The 21,280-nt window shown below is 40.6% G+C and overlaps 1 protein-coding gene across 1 annotated transcript in view; it reads left to right on the forward strand.

The window, feature by feature from the left end:
* The window catches only part of pcdh11 (protocadherin 11), a 119,895-nt gene that overhangs the window by 68,766 nt on the left and 29,849 nt on the right, over positions 1-21,280 (forward strand). The window contains exon 5 of the mRNA XM_008280543.1: positions 6,500-6,698. Coding sequence (XP_008278765.1) covers positions 6,500-6,698 — 199 coding nt within the window. The remainder of the gene's footprint in view (positions 1-6,499; positions 6,699-21,280) is intronic.

Genomic DNA, 21,280 nt, shown 5'->3' on the forward strand with positions numbered 1-21,280 from the left:
TGCTTTTAGGTGTGCTTTTAACTAGAAGTTAATTACTGCAAATTTGAAAAAATTAAAATAAATTGAATAATATACTGTACTATATATTGACAAGACAGTTCACAAAGTCTTAGCTTTTATTCAATGCTAACTACTTTAGCCAATATAGTGACAGATAACTCGAAGAAGTAAATTAGTGAAAAGTAGCGTATGGTGTGAAATCGTAATAAACAGTCAAAATAAAGGTCTGCATTAAAATATAATGATAACACTTGGAGTGCACTTGTTTTTTTTTTAACTTATTGTAGCATATAACAGAAATGGAAGTTCAAATAAAACCATCTGCGTGAGTGTCTTGCATGGGAAACTTTAGATGAACCAATTAACACTAAGTCATTACAATAACGCTGTCAGACCTAGTTGACAAAAAAACAACAACTCTGATTCTGACTTTTAATACCACGCATCTGTTGACAAAGCGTGAATTGAAACATATGTCATCCAGTTCAGAGTGGTGCATTTTAAAGACACTCCAAAAGCACATTCTTCACCAAGCTCAATGCCAAATCTTGCAGTTTTAACAGAAGCGTTTCAGATCTACACCAAACTTGAACAGAGTCTTCCTGTGCCCATGATACACCTCTTCAGTAAGTTTTTATGAAATTTGGCTTGGAAGAGTTTTTTTTTTTTTGTGATCTTTCTGACAAACAGGTGGACAGTCAAACAAACAAACACACAGCACTCATGACATGCCTCTGCCTGACAAGCCTCTCGCCTTGGCAGAGGAATGAACTCTGCAGAGACTGAGGTTCTCAGGAAATACTGGAAATGTAACTCTTCTCAATTGAGAAGTAGAAGGTTTCCAACTCGACTGAACTAGAAAAACAACAATACTGTGAATTGTTAAAGGGAGTTATAAATGACTGATGTTTATGTAAGCGGCTTCTGCAGTCTTGTGAAAAAGTACATGTTACATCTCAGAGGACAGTGGTGTTGGCACTGTTGCTCCTTTTAGATGGGATGGGACTCGTCGCCCTGGTAACAAAGACAGTGGAGGGGAAGCTTGATGCAGATGTGAAAATGTCTATTTTGACAGAAACCATCATTGCTTTTTCATACCTAAGTAAGTAGTCAAGCTGCTGAAGCCAAACAGTGTTTGAAAATTAAATCAAAATGAAAAAACACCTGACTAATACCTCAACTAAAATTAATGATCCCAAAAGTCATGGGATGACTTTCGGTTCTTATACTGCATCGTTTGCAAAAACTCAAACTTTTGAGTTCCTGGCAATCGCCCTATTCTGCTGTTTAGGTCTGAGGACTACAGCTTAACAAAATAAATATGCTTTTTCTCAATGCTATTTGAAAACCTCAAAACCACAGTTGGTATTAATCTGTTACATTTCAGAGAGTCAAGGTTTTTGTCCAACAGCCACTACTGATCCCCTCATCGTGGCTGGATCTTTTTTTTTTTTTTTTTTAAAGCTCCAACAATATTCTTTCATAAATATGGCTGATATTTTGTAGGTGATTTTAATAACTTTGTTATTGTAATAGCAAAAATCTGTTTTTAAATGTCAAATTACAGTAGGAAGATATGAACACAAGGAGCTTCTTGTTATCCTTTTAAATGAAGCTACACAGTAAATTGTTTTGTAAAGGAATCCCGCTCAGAATGATACTCAAATGATTTAATGCGCATTTTAATACAGCTGTAATCATCATTAGCACGTGCTGCCTGTTTGTACTGAATCCATTATACGGATAACATTTGACTACATACAATTAAAGTTTTTAAGAACTCAAAAGAGTTTGATCACAGTTCAGTGCAGGACACTTGTTTTGGAGGACTTGAACTATGGATTCTGTTGCACATAGAATGCCGTCATAGCAGATGACTCAATAACAAATGAAACTGATGAAAATTCATTTGATTTGTCAAAAAGTCACCCCCTTATCTGACAACCCACTTGCTACAATCACCTCCTTCTTGCATGTTCCTGCTAACTCATCATCTCACCAGTGCAGGCATGTCATCTCTCACATAATAGGCTGCACTGGAACACTATGCACCAAAAAAAAAAAGAAAGGGAAAAAGGAAATACACACAAAACAAAATCACTAACAGATTTTTGTGGATGTTGCACGATCTTGACATCTAGCAAGAGCGGGGACATGTGGGACAATGCCTTTTGGATCTTGCCCTTGCTGTATTGCTGTTTTTTTTTCTCCATCTCTACATAAGACATGTGCGACATGACAAATCACCATCTCCTCTGAACAGATTTATGCAGGTCTAGGTGTGCCCGCAAGCTGATCCTTATCTGAAATGGCAGAGCCAATCTCCCCTGATTCACTCCTAAGTGGTCCCTGTTTATCACTCAAAGTGAGGTGGTTGTCAGCCAAGTCCTTCTCCGTGCTGCACTGACTTCTTTGCTGTTTGGAGAGACTCATAGTTGGAGGAGAAGTATATATAATAATAAAACTCAAAGAGCTGTAGTCTACCAAAGGACAAAGTGGCAGCCACTCCTCCCTCCCCTCCCTCCCGTATATCGAAATATAACGGACTCCTAATCCAGTAACCCGTGAATCCATTCCCATCTGGGTGGTTACCAGAGGGAGGGTTTTGGATTTTCTGCCTTGTTATATGGTAGAACTTGGCATGCATCTCTCCTGTTCATTTTATCTCTGTGTACATACTTCTCAAGGCAGTGTTTTATCTGGCTGAGCGGGCTTTGTTTGGTCTTGATATCTCTTACCGCAGCTTGTCTTTGCTTTATGGATTTCTGGCAGCTTCTTTAAATAAGTGATAATGCTTAGCACTCACCTTGACTCCTTAGCGAATGTTTGTTTTTGTTTGTCATGTTTGTTTTTTGACATTAACGTTTTATTCTCATTAGTCGTTTACCACCGGGAGCATAAGTTTTATTTATTCAATCCCCCCATTAATAGTATTTAATTGTAATTAATATTGTAAATCTATGGCGTCGTAATGAGTACATCGTGGAATCAAATTAGGCTTTTCTTAACATCTGGCATCAACCTGAATGGGCTTGAATAAACAGCAGTCTAAAAAGGAAGACACTCCCTTATGCAAAATGATTATGTCCTAATTGTCACGGGCAGCTGTTTGTTCTAATAGATTCTGGATGCCATTGTTGGAGCAAGTTTCCAATAATTAGAATCATGTGGAGAGGAAGCATGCTTTTTGTAGAGCTGCCAGCCTTGCGTAAGTGGGCTCTTTCTTTTTTGCTGGAACCTGGACATTGCTTTTGCTTGCATCCTCCAGTAATTTGAGAAACAGCTGCCAACACTGTTTGAGAACAAGTAGATATTTAGACTACTTGAAAGCGTGGGCAAACATGGCACACAGAGCTATATAATTTTGCCAACAAGGTATTCGTCTCCTCTCCGTCTTAGAAAATGAATAAAATCATGTGAAGAGCGGAAAATATTCTATGCTGTGCAGAATTATAAAATACGCCGCATGTAGTAAAAACAAGATTAATTGTCCTGACTCCTACATCATTTTTTTATTATTTTTTTTTCTTCTTGTGGCTGAAAACTTAATGCCGCATGTGAACAAATGCCCCTTTCTGCTTTATTTTCGTAATAGAAAACAACAGCAGTAAAAAGCTTTTGTTTCTGAGTTGTTATCTCACACAAGAGTTGAAGGCTGTTTGTGTGTTGTTGTTTTTTTTTTGTTTGTTTCTTTGACTGCGTGCCCTTTTTTCCCCTCTCTTCCTCCTTATTTCTCATCCGTCTTTTTCCGACTAACACACACTCGCACGGGCGCACGCACACACTCGGATTCGTGGCCTCAGGAGCTAGATGAATCAAGTAAATAGAATATTTAGCTTGCTGTTTCAACATCACAGCATTGAAAACCACTCAGTTGTGCTTTCAGGGTGCTAATTGTGTGGATTTAGGTTAGTCAACCCTCTCTGATAGTTTTTAAATGAAGCTTTTTGTGCACTTGGTTTTTGGCAGTTTGTCCTTCATTAGAGCCAGACTTTATTTTACTCTCCGTCTCTCCTCTATTTTCCGAGCCTTATTTAGTCTTATCAAAGAACAATAAGTGCTTTATCTATGCGCTGTAGTGGCTAAGGAAAAAATATGCGAGCGCAGAGACATCACCACCTCCTGAGCTTAAAGGAGCATGTGTTAATGATGTTTTTAATTCAGGACTTGTATATTGCTTTTGTTGCTATGGCAATGAAGAAAATCAAGATAGTCATTTGTGCAGCAGTTGTATTTGCTCTTGGAAAAAAAAAAAAAAGAAAGAAAGAAAAAAAAAAGAAATCTTATCAGTTTGAATAATGGTATGAATAAACTTCACTGCAATAACCAGAGCTGAGGGCGTAATTATATTTTATGCGTTTTATGCCTCTATACAGTGTGATGCAGAATGATGTTACTCAGGGAATCATGTGAAGACATAAATTCAAGGTACAGTCTATATTACCGAAACAGTGCAATGTTTTAGCCGTATTACCTCAAAACCTCACATCTTCTCTCTCCTCGTCTTTTTTTTTTTCACCCCCTCAAACTCCAAGAAAAGACATTTTTAAAAAAAATCAAGAATGAAATCAGTGATGTCTACAGATGACCCGCTGTGCTTCAGGATATGACTAATTGTTGCTCTGTGGTTTGGTTTCAGCAGGAGTTTGCGAACATGTTAGCCGACGCCGCTACATGCAGGATGCGTTGTCTTCTTTAGCGCGAAAAGAAAGGTCACAACATGAACTTATGTAAACCTCCAGAGAAATCAAAGAGGCCTGCACTGTTCAGAAGAAAATGCCCACACTCCTGTGATCCCCAAGACTTTACGAATCAAAGTCTCAGCCTCCACATGCGTTCCCACTTCTTTTGTGTCTAAATTGGGTGAGAGGGAAAACTAGGACATAGTTCAACCTGCTAATACCCATCCCATCTATTATCAGGGTGCGCATCATGGAAGTCTCAATTATAAATCCTGCCGCGTTCGAAAAAGCGGATCACTCGGTAGACTGAGAAGACGAGAAACATTTTTGGGTTATGAGGTCAGTGTCTCAATTAGTCCGTCTAATGGCAAGATGCAGTTTGGGCATATTTTCCTATTAGAGGCCAGGTAAAGATGATGAATGCAGTGTGATGCAAACAACAATTGATGCATTTAGGAAAAGATTTCCCCGGTAAATGCCATCTCGCTGTACTCATTCACCCGTGAACGAGCATATCTGTCACCACTCATGATGATGTTAATAAGCTTTTGTTTGTCAGCGGTAGCGTGCCAAGAACAGAGAGAATACCTGTGAAGGATAATTTCTTCAATACCGTGCTGCACACATTCCCGAACAACAGACTTTTTTTCAGGCTGTGATTTTAAACGTTTCTTTCTGGCAAGTGCCAAATGAGTGAGTGTTCTGGAAAAACAACACAAGAGAGGCAAAAAAAAAATGGGTTCAAGGGTCACACTTTGAAGTGTGGATTACATCAGTTTAGGGACTCACTAAGTCTTTTTATAAAAGTGGTCCATTCACCTGAAGAAGGAAAAAAAACAAAACCAACCACTACAAAATAAATATAAAACTTTGTGATATAACCTTCCAGATAGTTTGGATTTTATGTGCCAGTGTTTTTGAGATATCTGTTTCTGAGATTTCTGTTTTCACCTCAGCACAATGGAGGTGAAAGGAATGTTGAATGTGATGCTCCAAGCTTTGATATATTATATTTTGAAAGATTCAACAACAGTGTTTCTTTCCAGAAGAAACGTCCTTGTTGCTCCGGACACACCTCGTTGTAAAGTTTTCATTGAAAATAGTCGAAAACCGCTGGTCGTATTTCCAAGGATTAGCCAGAGAAAAATAACACTCTTTCTGGAACGAAACATGGCTGCTGATATTTTAATGTAAATTTACTATTCTGCGAGCACCGCGACTGAGATTTCATTCGTCTCCATACGGGGGGAGGCAGACATCTCAGCGGTGGACAACTGAAAACCCAGACAAATTTATTTTATCCATACAGTGACAGCCCAAACTTTATGACCGCTCACAGATGAAACAAATGAAATAGATCATCTCGTAACAACAGTGCGTGGCAGGTGTGAGGACCTGAGAGACTTTGACAAAGGCCAGATTATTAGAGTCGGGTAACTGGGTCATCTTCAAAACAAGGCTCTCGTTCAGCATGGGTGTGTACGGTACGTGAGGAGGGACAAAACCGTAAAGCTGCAACAGGGTGTCCATGATGCTGTGCAGCTTACAGGGCATAAAGGATCTGCTGCCAAGGTCTATTCTTTTTTATTAGCAGAGCAGCTACAAATTGTAGGCCCTTAGAGAAATGCTGCTCTGATCACTTCTCAATTAAATGATCCCACTGGTATTCTGCCTTTTCAAGCTCCTTGTCCATAGAGTCAATCTCTCACCCACTCATTAGTTGCTCATTTATGTTTTTGTTGTCTTCTTTCTTTCTGGTCATATTCAACTGTACTGAAGAGTTTTCTCACGAAGCATTTTTTTTTTTTGTCCTCCAGACCCAGCGCCGTGTGACGTTCCATCTTCCAGACGGTTCCCAGGAGAGCTGCAGTGACAGCGGGCTGGGAGACCCGGAGCCCAGCAGCACAGCCAGCACCACCCAGCCTCTTCCCCTCAGCTTCCCCCAGGAGGAGTACTACGAGCAAACATCACCCAACAGCCGCACCGAGGGAGATGGAAACTCAGACCCCGAATCCAGTGAGTAGTGAAGTTTGTTATGTTCAGACAACAGGCCAGGCTTTTTTTATGTCCTTCTTTTTTTTTTTATATTATTATTATTTTGTTTGGGATTTTCGAGGCTGACTGTTTACAAGTGGCCATCTGTGTTTTTAGACGGTAAAATTATTTACTGACATTACAGCTGTGATTGTAATTGTGACAACACAGCCTTGCAAAGGTTTAACAAGGGGCCATTTTCTGTCAAATAGCTAGAAACAAGCGAGGTTCACATTAAATCCCTTTGCCATACATGTTGTTTTTGGGAGAGCATTTCATTAGACGAGAAGGGCAACTATTTTGTTTTTAAAGACACGAGGAGGGGAATTAACTCCTGTTCCATGTGCCATATCTTACAGTTTTTCTTGCTGAAAGAAACTCCCCCCCCAAAAAAACTCCATCTCAGTCATTTTAGATATGCAAATAAAGTGGTTTGATCAAAACAAGCAGTGAATCTGTCAAGGGACTGCAGAATAATATTAAGGGTGTAATTTTCACAATGGTGCATTTATTAGTGAAAATTAATTTTGCAAGGCTGAATTTTGTAAATGTTATCTTGTGCTAAGCTGTACAACGTAAGGGGAATTATAACTCTGAAGTTGGACCTCTGCTGCCGAATTATTTTTAAATGATTCACAAGACAGCTGTCACTGCATGGCTTACTGCCCAGTGATGTTCTCCATAAAAAGCTTCATTGAACGCAGCGATACACAAGTCCTGTCTCATGCATATGCAACATTTTTTTTTTTTTTTTTTTAAATCATTGCTCAAATAACTTGCTGAGAGGAGGAAGAAAAGTGCTCGAGACACAACTCTGGGTTTCTCCTCCAGCGGTATCCAAAGCCAAGGCTATCCTGAGTCTCCCATCACTGTGTCCTTGTCACATAACCTCCCCCCCTGCTACACACACATTCTCACGCCGGACATTCCAGTCCTGGTGAATCAGATTGTATTTTCTGGAGCTAACGCTGCATCATATATCGTAGACAGGATCGAGGCTCAGATCGGTGCGGACCTTCACTCCTTCTGCGGCCCGTGTGTATCATTGCCAGGATTGCCTTACCCATTGCTCTGAGTTACCTGTCAAAAAACAACACTTTTTTTCCCCCTTTTTCTCCCTTATGCAGCCAAGAAAATCCGCAGGACAGGGGAAAAATAGATTGCATTGCATACACCTACGTGCAGTATAGCCGTTGTGTCACTGATGTAAGTGAGACAACAGTCTTTGGTTCCTCCCCAGCAGCTGGGCTGACAGGTCCAGGGCTGGGGTGTCAGCGTGGTGTGATTGTGAGTGCTTTTGTTAGAAATGAGACAAAATGGGTGACATCCTGGTGATGGCTTTCTGTTCATTTACATGTGAAGGTCTGCCATATTTATTATGATTATTTTTTAGGGTCTTGCAAGTCACAGCAGGGAAGCATGTGCACATCTGTACACATGTGGGCATACGTTTAAACTCACAGACACACACACATATCTGCTGATTAAACCACTCCCTCCCCAGCTGTTCTGTTGTAATGTATTCACCGTGATGACAGCAGTGATTCATACATGCGATTCATTCACATACCCAGGCAATTGCTCGTCATTTCATTAATATTCAACGACATAAACATCTCATACTTCATAAACTTACTCAAATACTGTACTTATTACCCACTTTCCCTCTGGGGTAATATTTGTTGAAGTGCATTAGTTTTAGATAGGAGACCATGCTAATGTAATAAATGCATGTGTACTTTTACAAATTGCTTCATTAAAAGACTGAGTGCAATATCAGAGTCTAAAATTAGTATTTGGATATTAGAAAAAGCCATTTTCAGTTATTTGACCACACAGTCCCATGTCATTTTCTGTTGTCAGCTTATCACATTAAATTGTATTAAAGTCAATGTAGTTCTAACAGATAAACTGTAAAAGCAGGTTAAAGCAGACAAGACCTGATCGTATTCAAGGGTAGTGACCGCATCGTATGAAAAGTGATGTGATTAATTTGAATAGTCACACACTGTGTAATTTAGTGGATAGCTGCAGCTTTTATATTTGAATGTCTTGCCTTTACAGACTCCAGCAAAATGCAGGAAATTCACATTCTGTATAATCATTCTAAATACATCGTTCACAGACCATACGTTCACGCCTAAAGCCAGCAAAGTTCTTTCATTTGCCTTTGGATGCTACTGATTTAACGCATGTTTACACTCGCGCTCGCACATCGTTCCAAGACAGAGTCCTCTGACTCATCGAGCTCCATTTTCTTCTTCCAGAAGTTGAGACAGATAAACTCTGACTCGGTGCTACTCGGTTCAAAAAGAGAGATGGTTCCTGTGCACGTTGACGGTCTCAGAGATGAGTGCGCTGGTGACAGAGGGGGGCCTAAGATGGATTAGATATGGTTTTATCAATGAGCACCAGGCTGGCATGGTGGTGGCAATCTCTTATCATGTCGTCTCAATTTGTAAAGCAGAAAGAACAAGGAAAAGTGGAAAGAGGGGAGCGGAGATGGAATGACTCCAAGTGAACGGGGGAGAAACAGCGGTGGGAGATTGAAAGAGCCAAGCAACGGTGGAAAAGGGAGAATTTCAGGAGTCAAAAGCTGTATTGTTTCGTAAAGGTGCTCCAGCTAAGACCTGAATGTCAACTTGCACTGAATAATTGTCTGTGCCAAAGGCAAGCCATGTGGCCTTCTTATGACAATGAATTTCTCAACTCCTCTTTAAACCTGCATCTTTATTAGACCACCCTCTCTTGAAATAAAGTTCATATGACATTTTATGTTTCTATTATTTATGAGTTAGGCGGCTGTTCATTTTATGAGCTCTTGCCTCCCCCTCCAGGCTTACTTCACCACCCCGCCATCAGTCTTGTGCTGTCGCCTCTCTTGTCACACATTGTTCCAAAGGTTTTGATAGTTCCTCCTTTGTCTCGACAAATAGATAAAAGCTGCAAATTAATATCATTTGCATTTGTAGTTTTACGTCCAAGCCCCGGTACATCTGACAGGTGGCTATTATGGAACTACACATCCAGAACAATTAAGCGTGATGAATAGTGGCTGTCCCTTTTGGCCAAATTGCAGCTCTACATCAAAACATCAAAAACAGGAATATATAATGCTATGTAATGCAGCTCTTTCTGCATGCCTGTGATCTACAGCGCTGCTAAGTCTTACAGCGGCTCAGAGCTATAGAATATTTGGTTTGCAGCGCAGTTTTACAGAGACTCTGCGAGACTTTTCCTGGAATCACTATGAGCACGATTCTTTTTAGTGGAATACTGAAAGTATCCGGTTGATGAAAATATCATTCTTGACCCATCTTGGCTCTGACACTGCATCCTGGCATTGGGATTTTTTTTTTTTCCTCCTTTTTTCATGGTAATGACTATTGGCATGGTTCTGGGTGATGTGACTGCACTTCTGATCAGTTAAGCTACATTGCTAGTAAATAATTAAATCCTACCTTTTAAAAAATAAATAAATAAATAAAATTCTTAATTTTGGACAGTATGTGCTGTTTGGCTGATGACGTCCTGAAAGGCTTTTGCAGAACGATGGGAATCATCGTGTCGCGAGCAACGATCAGTGCTAAGCCCTCAGACAAAGTACAGTAAAGTGGGAGCAAATCCCTGACTCTAAATCCTTCACATTTTTTCAAACAATACACAATTTTGTTCTTGGGATGATTTATAATATACTTATTTCTTTCTCCTGTTGTTGGACTTGAAGGATTTAGGAGCTTGTGCTTTTTGCCCACTTACAAGCAGCTCACTAAAGGCAGCTCCGACGTAGCAGTGCATTAGTCTCCAGGAGAGACATGAAAAAGCCGTGCCGTATAGTGCCGTATCTTAATCTGTGGCATATGGCTTTCAAATGACCAGCTTACACCTTGTCTGTCTAAGATCTAAATCTGCTATTAAAATAAGCCAATCCTTTTTAAATACTGCAAGTGTAATAAGATTATAGTTTTAAATGCGCTGCACGGTGTATTGTAAATCTGCAGACTTTTTAGAAAAAAGAATTGCTTCATCCAACAACAGATTTCAATCAATGTTTGTTTTTGACATTATTTTTTTTTTCACTTTGGGCACTTTCATGTCCTTTACAGCACAATATATAATTCCTCATGTCAGCAGACAAATAATCTGATTAAAGGCTTGCTTGGTTCGTGCGTTCTGGGGGCTACATTCCCGAGTCTTTTGATTTCTGTAGGTCCAAAATTTTCATAATGGCTCTCAGACGGAGTTTCCAGTTGGCTGATTTACAACTGCCCTTTTCTTGTCTTTGGAAAAGGCCACTTGACGTGATCTACTGTGCCAAACACGTTGGTACCACTTGAATTTTTAATACTCCCCTAACCTCCGACTCTACCCAGTGTGTCTGGCCGCCAATTCAAAGCTCGAACTGAGATTGGAATTCAACCGTCTAGACGCAATCTGCCAACGAATAAAGGGATTTCATGGAAAAAAAAAAAAGAAAAAAAAAGTTGTTGGTTGTGATTGGAGCATAACAGAAAGCTCCAACGCTACATTTTATCATTCAGACCGATAGTTTGGCACATCATTGTGTGACAGCAACAACGTTACAGTGTTCAGTACAGTTAGCAGCATTAATTATTCATATGAGTCCAATCTCAGTTTCACTTTGAGGGTTCTCATATGCAATTAGAAGTAATGAATGTGCTTCTTAATTACATTCATTTGTGCAAATTTCCATTCCCTATTGAATTTTTCTGTAGAAACATTGTGACACTGACCAATGGCATATCATTTGCAATGTGACTAAATCCATTCAGCATAGAACAATTAGCTGTAATTAGTGTTACAATGTCATCAGCGACCAGGGGGAAAGACTAAGCTGACATGCAAGGCAGAAGAGGACCCTTGTTCAGAGAGTTAAAAGTCCAATATTGTAGCAAGATCCAGATAATTGGCTGACCACAGGTTAGAAAGATGATGAACTGTTGTAAGACTGTTAGGCTTTTTTTTCCCCCCTCAACTTTTATTCAAGCAAGGTTGGCTGAACAGGCATTCTCTTTGATAGCAATGCCCTTCTCCACATTTACACACTTAGTAGCTGCCAGTGCAACCTTTTTTCTTTGCCAGCCCATCTCATCATCTGCTGCTGACAAATGAGCAGCTTCACTGGAGTAATTAAGAATGAAGTGCCTTGCTTAAGGGTACAGCGCTGGTGGTTTAGAGATGTGGGGAAGTGTTTCTCATTCATTTCACATCATGACCTTACATATTGTCATGTTATCAGAGTTATTCTGGCAGCGGCGTGTATATTTAATTCATGCTGCACATAAAATGGTAATGCAGCCTATTCCTTTTCTCGCAGTTATCCCACAATCTACAAGATAACTTCTTCAAACTCCTTTTATTTTTTCACATGATTTGCACCAGTTTGCTTCCCGCTATATATTCTCCTCTCATATAAATAAATAAAAGCCTTTGTGCCTTCTGGCTCCCAGAACTTTTTACAGCTGCCCCAGTGGGCCTGCAACAGAGCTAAATGAAGCAACAGTGAATATTAACCTACATAGATTGGACCTTTCCTTTTAAGATGATTTTAGATTTTTTTTTCTTCTCCTCTTTCTTTGACCGCTGGGGGTCTGGAGTTGAGTTAGAACAGGATTTAAATGGACTCATCGGTATCTTTCTCAACCGACTGGGATTTGATGGAAGCACTCAGTTCTCAGAGGTGAGGTGGAGGGGAATCCTTGTTTTATCTGGTTCAAATGCCACACCAGTTGTCTTGGAGAGAGACGAGCTATTGATCTGGAGGAGCCAACTCAGCTCGCAGAAATCTCTCTCGACCCTCCTTCAAACAGCTGAATTGTGTCATGTTAGAAACCTACTTTTCCAGAGTATTAAGGCCCCTTCTTTGTTACACTGCCAAAGTCTTCTGTGAAGTTGAGACAAGAGCTTTGTGGTGCAATCATCCAGATCTCACCAGGACAAGACAAGAAGATATTAAAAGATATTGGAACAATCAGTGCATGACATTTATGGCTTTTCTTTTTTTTTTTGACAATGACTGTTTTTGAATAAGCTCAGTGTGGTGGCTAATGCCATCACCGTCTTGGCAGAGGTTCCTGACTCCACCTAACCAGCAGCTAATCTAAATATGAGCAAAGAGGTGCAGCGCGTGAGTGCAGGTGAGGCCATGCAAACATCTCAAGGCAATGGACTCTCCAGTAACAGCACTTGTCAGTCAAAGCAGCTATGCCCTTCGCTGTGCATAAATCTAAGCCTTAACCCTTTATAGGGTCCTCCTTGAAATACTTGGAAAATGAAAATTTCAACCCAAAGGTGTTATTGAAGGATATTTCAATATAGTTTTACTTTTGTGATTTAAAAAATAAATAAAAATTTGCAAATCAAGATTAATAAAGTTACCATATATGATAACTTTCCCATCTATGGTTAAAAAAAAAGAAAAGAAAAGAAAAAAGGATTTTATGATAAATAAAATAAAAAGTAACAAACTGCAAAAAATATATATTTAGAAACATTTAGGTTTGAGGTAATGAAAATTACACAACCAGTAACAGAATATTTCTAAAGTGTTTGGCAAGTTCATTTAGTGACATGTTTCTTGGGGTCGTGGTATTAGTGGCAAAAATAAATCAGTGCAAACCAGTAACAAAGTGTTTATAAAGTGCCTTGAACATTTGTTTAGTGACATTTTAGTGACGGTTGGTAGCACTGTTGCCTCGCAGCAAGAAGGTTGCCAATTCGCGTCCCAGAGGGGGCACCGGGATCTTTCTGCGTGGAGTTTACATGTTCTCCCCGCACAGCGTGGGTTCTGTCCGGCTTCCTCCCACAAGGTGGTGATTCTAAATTGTCCGTAGGTGTGAATGTGAGTGTGCTTGGTTGTCTGTCTCTAAGTGTAGCCCTGCGATAGACTGNACTTGTCAGTCAAAGCAGCTATGCCCTTCGCTGTGCATAAATCTAAGCCTTAACCCTTTATAGGGCACTCCTTGAAATACTTGGAAAATGAACATTTCAACCAAATCAGTGCAAACCAGTAACAAAGTGTTTATAAAGTGCCTTGAACATTTGTTTAGTGACATTTTAGTGACGGTTGGTAGCACTGTTGCCTCACAGCAAGAAGGTTGCCAATTCGCATCCCGGTGGGGGCGCTGGGGCCACTGGGATCTGCGTGGAGTTTGCATGTTCTCCCCGCACAGCGTGGGTTCTGTCCGGCTTCCTCCCACAAGGTCCAAAAACATGGTGATTCTAAATTGCCTATAGGTGTGAATGTGAGTGTGCTTGGTTGTCTGTCTCTAAGTGTAGCCCTGCGATAGACTGGCGACCTGTCCAGGGTGTCCCCTGCCTTCGCCCTCGCGACCCAAGTGAGCATTAAGGGGTGTATAGATAATGAATGGATGGATAGAGCCTCAAGTGGCCGTTTGAGGAACTGCAACTGGGGCTACAGCCTGTTTTAATGCTGCTGCTTCACAGTTAAAGTAAGTAATAAATGCATTGGAGGTTGAGCACATTATCACAATGCTGAGAGCTGAATTTCAAACTGAAACAACCTTTGTTTATACTCAATATCTACAGCCGATTAGGTTGACACACTCTTAGTTTTAGTGCAAGAGAGTATTGCAGCTGTTTTTGCCTTGACCAGAAAACCTTTTTAATTAACTATGCAACTATTCAAGAGGATTAAATGAGTTTTTAATGAGAAACATTTTTTTTGTTGTTGTTGTTAATAGATAGCTACTTTTCTTTAGAGAACTTTAAATGCATAAGTGTGCCCAGAAAGATCTGAACGGTCAGAGAGTTCAGCTAGTTTACTTTTTTCTTTTTCTTATTTATTTTTTGAGAGAAAAACAGAAAAGTTGGCTGGATGCACAATGTTCAACTGTCCAAACGTTGCTGCTTCAAATTCACTCGGCAGTGCTGTGACTTGAGTGGGCTTTTCAAAAGACCTGTACAATTAAAATACTCATTCCGAAGTTGTTAACATGTTCAGTAAGTCTTGTGTCTGGTTTGGGAAGGGATCAATAGCTGCCAAGTTTGATCGTATCTCTGGACAATGTATTCTGAACTCGGCAGGGCTAGAGAGAGACTTCAAACAAGGATAGAGGCTCAAAGGCCCCAGCCAGCAATTCACTTTGTTCCATTTCACTGACTCTGTGATTCCTAAGCTGGAATATGGCTCGGACTGCATATTAAACCTGGGAAATGTTGGGTTTGAGAGAGGTGAGCGGTTTGAGTCCTTGATTCCATCTAGCTGATTTGATCTCAGTAACATCAAACATCACTCATTAAAAACAACAACAGCACACCTGAAATTCTAATTCGAATGCCAATGGCACCTTCTGCATAATATTGTGCAGCGGGATATATGTAGCAAACACTTTTATTCTCATTTATTTTAATGTGTCGGAAGCAAAGAGGCAGTAAGCACTGCCTTGAGCCTCTTGTCCTCAGATAATAACTTACTTGAACTTTTAAACTCTAAAGAAAGCCCACCACAGTTCTGGAGACCACAAGGCTCCCAAACATTTCTCCAGACCTGTCCTTACAGTGTGATAACCTGAGGTTGCACCTGGCTGGAAGAGAAGAAACTTTCACTTCAGAAGCAGGAAGAAAACACAGGAAGCTATAAAATATAGATGTGCTGATGTTTTATTCAAGGTCATTTGTTATAGATAGCTTTCACAAAAATCCCAATCCGTTTCATTTTTAGCTCCAGAGCTCGCGTTAGCGCTTCCATACTTGCCTGCAATTTAGCTGTTTCCTCCCCTCCCCTCCACACCGCCCACCCTCCTCAACCCCTGCCACACAACATGCATGCCTACAATGTACACACTGCATTATGGATATGTCCCATTTCGTTGCCAGTGTCTCACATCAACGACACATCTATATCTCTGAGACGGGGATGGGCTTTTCTTTTGGCATTCAAACGGGGAGAAATGTTAACATCTGTGACCATGAAAATGTGCGAATGCAAAATTTCCTCATTTTAGATTTTATGTCGCGATCGTAGAGGTCAGAATGTGTCGTATTTCAATGAAGCCATTACGCTCTGGCTTGGAGGTGTTGTATTTCAATATAACCAATGGTATGGTTTATTGTTAACAACTGCATTAGTGAGGCTGAAATGGGGTTAGAGGAAGTGCATGTCTCTCTCTCTCTCTCTCCCTCTGCACACACTCTGCCTCTTCCTCTTTCCTTCTTCCTTCCTTTAAGATACCGTGCCGTAGACACATTAGAATGCATGGTCTCATCCCTTTCTCATTTTTCACATATAGTCGGTCTCAAGGATAAGGATGGCCTCTGCTCAGAAGGACTTATTGACCAAAATAACTGTGCATCAATATGTCTCCTGAAGGCTGAGCAGACCACGGCATTACAGGGGTTGTATTTTCACCGACTCTCTCAGCCTTTAATGTTCTTGTCCTAGGTTGTCCTGACATGCTGCCGCACAGCGTGGCAGGCCGACGACATATGGAAATAGCAGCTTAAAGCGTCATTGTCCTAAATAGAGCACAATTATTGATGCATCAGGGCAAATTGAATACTACAAGTGTGCTGACAGATGAGAAAAAAAGGAACATAAACAAGCGGAATTCACTTGGAGAGCAGCATGCTTGTTGCTAATGTAAAATTATATCGCTGCTTTTCTCTGCCTTATTTCCCCGTAAGAAAACGCCACGAGATGAACTTCAGTTTTGATGAGATTCAGTTTATAGTGATAGCTGCGGTATTGCGGCAATGACATCAATGATATGATGACAGACGGCTACAACTATGATGCCATCTGTCTATATTTCACGTATTTGCATATTTCAGCTAAAATATGCCATTCACAAGAAACGCAATATTTTCCCTTGAAATCATTAATTTCACATACACGGGCATAAAATCGCAATAAATCTCATGCATAACAGTTCGCACACACATGTTCGGGCACTCGCACACACACACACACACTTGAATTTTGATGAAGTTGCCGGCAGTTAATTCAATTGGTTGAAATATAATAAAGCATGAAGGTTTCGGTGCGGTTTTAATCTGCACCCTGAGTTTACCGCTACCATTTAATCCAGGTGTTGAATGTGCAAACATGAACAGGATTACTCGCCACTGTACTGTATGGGACCCTATCCCCCATCCGATCAATGCATACACTGACTGGTTGATAAATTGGCATTCTTGGACAAATGGATCACTTGAGAAACCACTCACGGGTTGGTAATGCTGACAAATGGAGTGAGGGTGTGGTGAGAAAAGGAAGGAGTCGAGCAGAATGAGTGCAAGAAGAAAAGAAGGGAAGGAAGAGGGTGAGCTTTTCAGATGGGACATGCTGAGGGAGTAGATTTTCAGGTAGGCCCTCCAGGACATGTTTGGTCTAACAGAAAATGACAGGGGGCTTTTGAGGGGCTTGACACTGAACACATAAACCTGGTTGTTTTGTACCCTCCTCAGCAAGAAAGCAGAGGCATTCATCACATTCACTGTGGTCAAGTTTGCGCGCCACTTCTGCCCGAGCTCTTTGTGAGGCGTCTGCGGGGACCTCAAGGCAATGTAGGGCTCGTGAGGTCAGTCAGCTGTCTGCCATTCCATGCATGCAGAAGTAGACACGGTGCTCAAAATCCTTGCCAGAAGCTCCTGCAAGCAGGCAGACAGACTGTGTCCCTTTGTCCCCATTTCCCCCAGACACCTGCGTGATTGCATTGATTTGTCCTGATTCCATTCAGCCAGGGGTCCCGCTGGATTTCAAGTGTCAAACATCTGTCATATTGAGGCTCCCTCATGCTGATTAATTCAGAACGCTCCAAAAAAACAAAACCAAAAAAAAAAAACTTGTTTGCAAATTTGCAACATGAATAGGAAGATAAAATAGCATATTTTCCAGAAGTTAGGAGTTTGTTTTTCTTTTCTAATATATCCATGGCAATCTATCATAGAATAAAATAGGTGCCTTGGAGTGGTTAAAAAAAAAAATCTTAAGGTAGACACCTCAGCTCTCATCACAGCATATAAAATATAGGTTTTGTCTTCTTTTTTGTAGAAGTTGACATCTTTTACAGATTTAAATTTGGGTTCTTTGGATGTATCCCTCGGTGTTCATTTTAGACAGAATGCTAAGAGAGGGAAAAGGAAATACTGTAGTGAGTGAAAGAAAGACAATGTTAGACGGAGTGAGTTCACAGCGTTTGCAGAAAATAGACTGAAACAGCTCCTGAAGCCAGTTACAGGCACTAACGGCAGCAGTGTCTTTGTTATGATAAAATCAGGGACCTCTGCGAGCGCGCCCTTGATTCTGCAGTTGGCTTAACTCGGCAGGTCACCAAGGGGAGGCAGATGTTGTCTTGAGGCATGTCCCACTACCCCCGCGAGGGCTCCGGCTGGTGTTGCTGAGCTTACAGGTGCAGAGGGGATGGTGGAGGGGAGGTTGTAGGAGCACTAAGCCATAGCTCAGCTGCCACAGGCCAACGCTGTGGATGTTGGAATGAGCAGATATGCTCATTTTGATCTACTGAGGTATAATAATTGATGATCAGCCCTGCTGTCGCATCTGGGAGTCACTGGTCCATGGCGTAATACACCCTTAATGCAACACATGGTGGTGTGGACAGAGGTGCCATGAGGTCTCATGCTGACTTCTATTTCATGTTTTTTTTTTTAAAGAATGATTGGAAGAATACAGGTCCATATAACAGACCACAGAAAACCTTTTGTGGAACCTTAATTTCTCCCACATGTTGAATACATGGCTAAATTCATCCCTGAACGAACTCAATAAATTTGATCACTAAAAGCTCTCTTTTTAAAAATGTTGTTTCCTTGAAGCTTCTTATTGTTATTATGCTTATCTAATGGAGAGGAAAAGCGCAGACAGTAAATGTTTGTGATTAAGGAAAGTAGAGATAAAGAGTAAAAGCAAAAGGCAGGCATTAAAAACACCAGAAAGCATCACTTTGCAATCATTTTAACCTTACTGTAAACAAAAAAATGCAGCTTGACGCTTACTGTATATTGTAAAACAGAACCTCAAGACCACACGTGTGCAGTATTTATGTTCTGTTAAAAGAAACACTTTGCACTTCTTAATTGTTCACTTTAATGAATCTGCAGAGAATAAAGGAAAAAGAGGTTTTCAAGGAAGGCTAGAGTAAAATCCTCTCCTTTTTAAAGTCTAACTTCATCATACTTTAAGCTTAAAACCTGACCTACTTCTCTACCCTCCTCTTTATTTTTGCTCTTGTTCTATTAAAAAAATAAATAAATAAACTGTATTTGCTATTTGGCGACTTGATTAATCACTATTATTTTCTCAGAGGCACAGAGCGTGCAGGCTCCACACACACACCAGGCAAACAAAGAAAACACACATGCAAAGCACATACATACAAACACACCTTGATCTGTGTCTAGCTCAACAAACCTCCTACGTTGTGCAACAGCAGTTAAGAACAGAGAGGTCGAACACAAAGCATCTACCATTGACAACCTAAGGGTCTTTTGAAAGCCTTCCCCTGCAGATCTTTCTTCGGTGTGGTTCTCCTGCTGCAAGAGATCAAACATAAACACAGCAGCCCAACACGAGAACATTCCACAACTCAAACGGAAAAGTCTCCCAGGGTTTTTTTTTGAAAACTAGGCCTCACGTAATGTCACTGCCTCTTTTCAAAATTAACGCAAAGCACTTAGAAAGTCAGGGTTTCGGTATAAATTTCCAAAAGATCAATAGGCTGCTATTATCCTGGCCACAGCGAACAAAATTTAAACCACTGAGCGGCTTTGTCTGTTCAAAAAAACGGAGCTCTGTTCCATGTTTGTTGTTATTGTTGGTCGTCAGTGATCCGATCACATTTTAATCACAGTATTCAGCCTCATTGATTTCAGTTTACCACAGATTGTGTTGAATGAAATATTGTTCTTTTTTCTCCATCAGTGGCAATTACCCAACAATAGGAGCTTGATATCACAGTGTATTAGAAGACGGGGTGTTTGTGAAATACTGGATTTGGACTACTTCTCTGCAGTTGCCAGGATTTGAATACAACAGACATGCACTCGCATTCACATGTGCTGGAGACACATGCCTCCTCGCTCTCAAACAAGCATTCGTTTACTTTCAGATATGCCCACGTGTTGACCACTGACACGGATGCAGGAAGAAATACAGTCGCACATATGCAGTGAATGGATCTTTTCTTATGTCATTATGTTCTCTGATTGCTCAGAGCAGTACACTTATTTTTCCTGTGCTTTGTCCTCCCGGTTCAAGACAGTAGCAACCCTACACAGGGTTCAAACGGCATCTCTCTATATTGCAGCTTGCAAAGTTGAAAAGAAAAAGGAAAAAAAAGTCCCTGCTCTTAGTAATTCTGAAGATTTGTGCTCGTGTGAAATGGCTTGATAATACACTCTATATTCTGGAGCTGCAATATTAACAGTCCCATTTGTTAGTGTATAACTCATCAATTTGTCACATAACATTTCCAACGGAGGACCTTGGATTTTTGTTCTTTATTCATCATTTCCAGCTAGGCATCGCAATTATTATTGTTGTGTTGTAAATGATTAATATTAATTTTCCCAAAGTGAAAAATGTGCATGCTTTCACAGAACCCCAGCAAAATCCATCTGTCTTACCTTTGGAGCATCTGCCATTGCTTACAGGGCTGTCCACCTCACGAGTCACAGGGACTTAGCGACATCTGTCCCAACAGATAGAAAATCAGGATAGGGCCATCCATTCTGTTAACGCTCCACTGAACTCTGTGTTATGTTCACCATAATTTGCTTTTGGTTGCTGCAGCATCCCGGAATATTGCTTTGCAGCAGCTCAGACAAAGTCGGCCTGTTGTAATGTGTCCCTTTTCGGCCATTCTGCAAGCAGATAATTTGATAAACCTCCAGACGTAATGGCTATGCTGCATCCTGATAAATGTGGGTAATATGACAGGGGACAGAGGATTTCCCTAACAATTTCTGAAGAGAAGTTTGGCTGTTAGGATAATTTGATATTTTCCGGAGAGAGTACATTTGATCTGAAGGGAATGTATTTTGTTGGCATCAGTGTAACACTGTATGACTTTTTTTTAGTTACGAGAATTGATGCATATATTGTCTGTTTTCTTTCTAAGCTTGTTTGCGAATGTGGATGTGAATGTTGCATTTGGATTTGTTCAGGCAATTTTTTCCCTCCAAATAGTTTTTGTAGCGTCGGATACCAAACCCATATTCCAAAGACAAGAACATAAAGTAGGGTGACAAAAGTTTTACACGTTTTCTACTTTCTGTTGCAGTGCCATATGCTGTTTTACTCCAAGCACGAACGCTCTCCACTGCACACATATTATTCATAAAAACCTCTTATATATTCTTGAAAACACAAATCAGAATAAAGTTAGTGAAACTGACCATGCAGTGACCCAAAAGCTCACTCAGCTAGTCCTGCCTCTCTCATGCTTTCTCTCAATCTTCTGAGGGTAAACGCGTCAGCTATTCCTCGTATGGTAAAATATGCAATCTGTGCCTGCCAGTCTATGAGCGAGTTTTGGGTTAATCCTCATGAATACGTGACTTTG

The sequence above is a fragment of the Stegastes partitus genome, unplaced genomic scaffold, assembly GCF_000690725.1.
Source record: "Stegastes partitus isolate 25-593 unplaced genomic scaffold, Stegastes_partitus-1.0.2 Scaffold198, whole genome shotgun sequence".
NCBI classification, from domain to species: Eukaryota; Metazoa; Chordata; class Actinopteri; family Pomacentridae; genus Stegastes; species Stegastes partitus.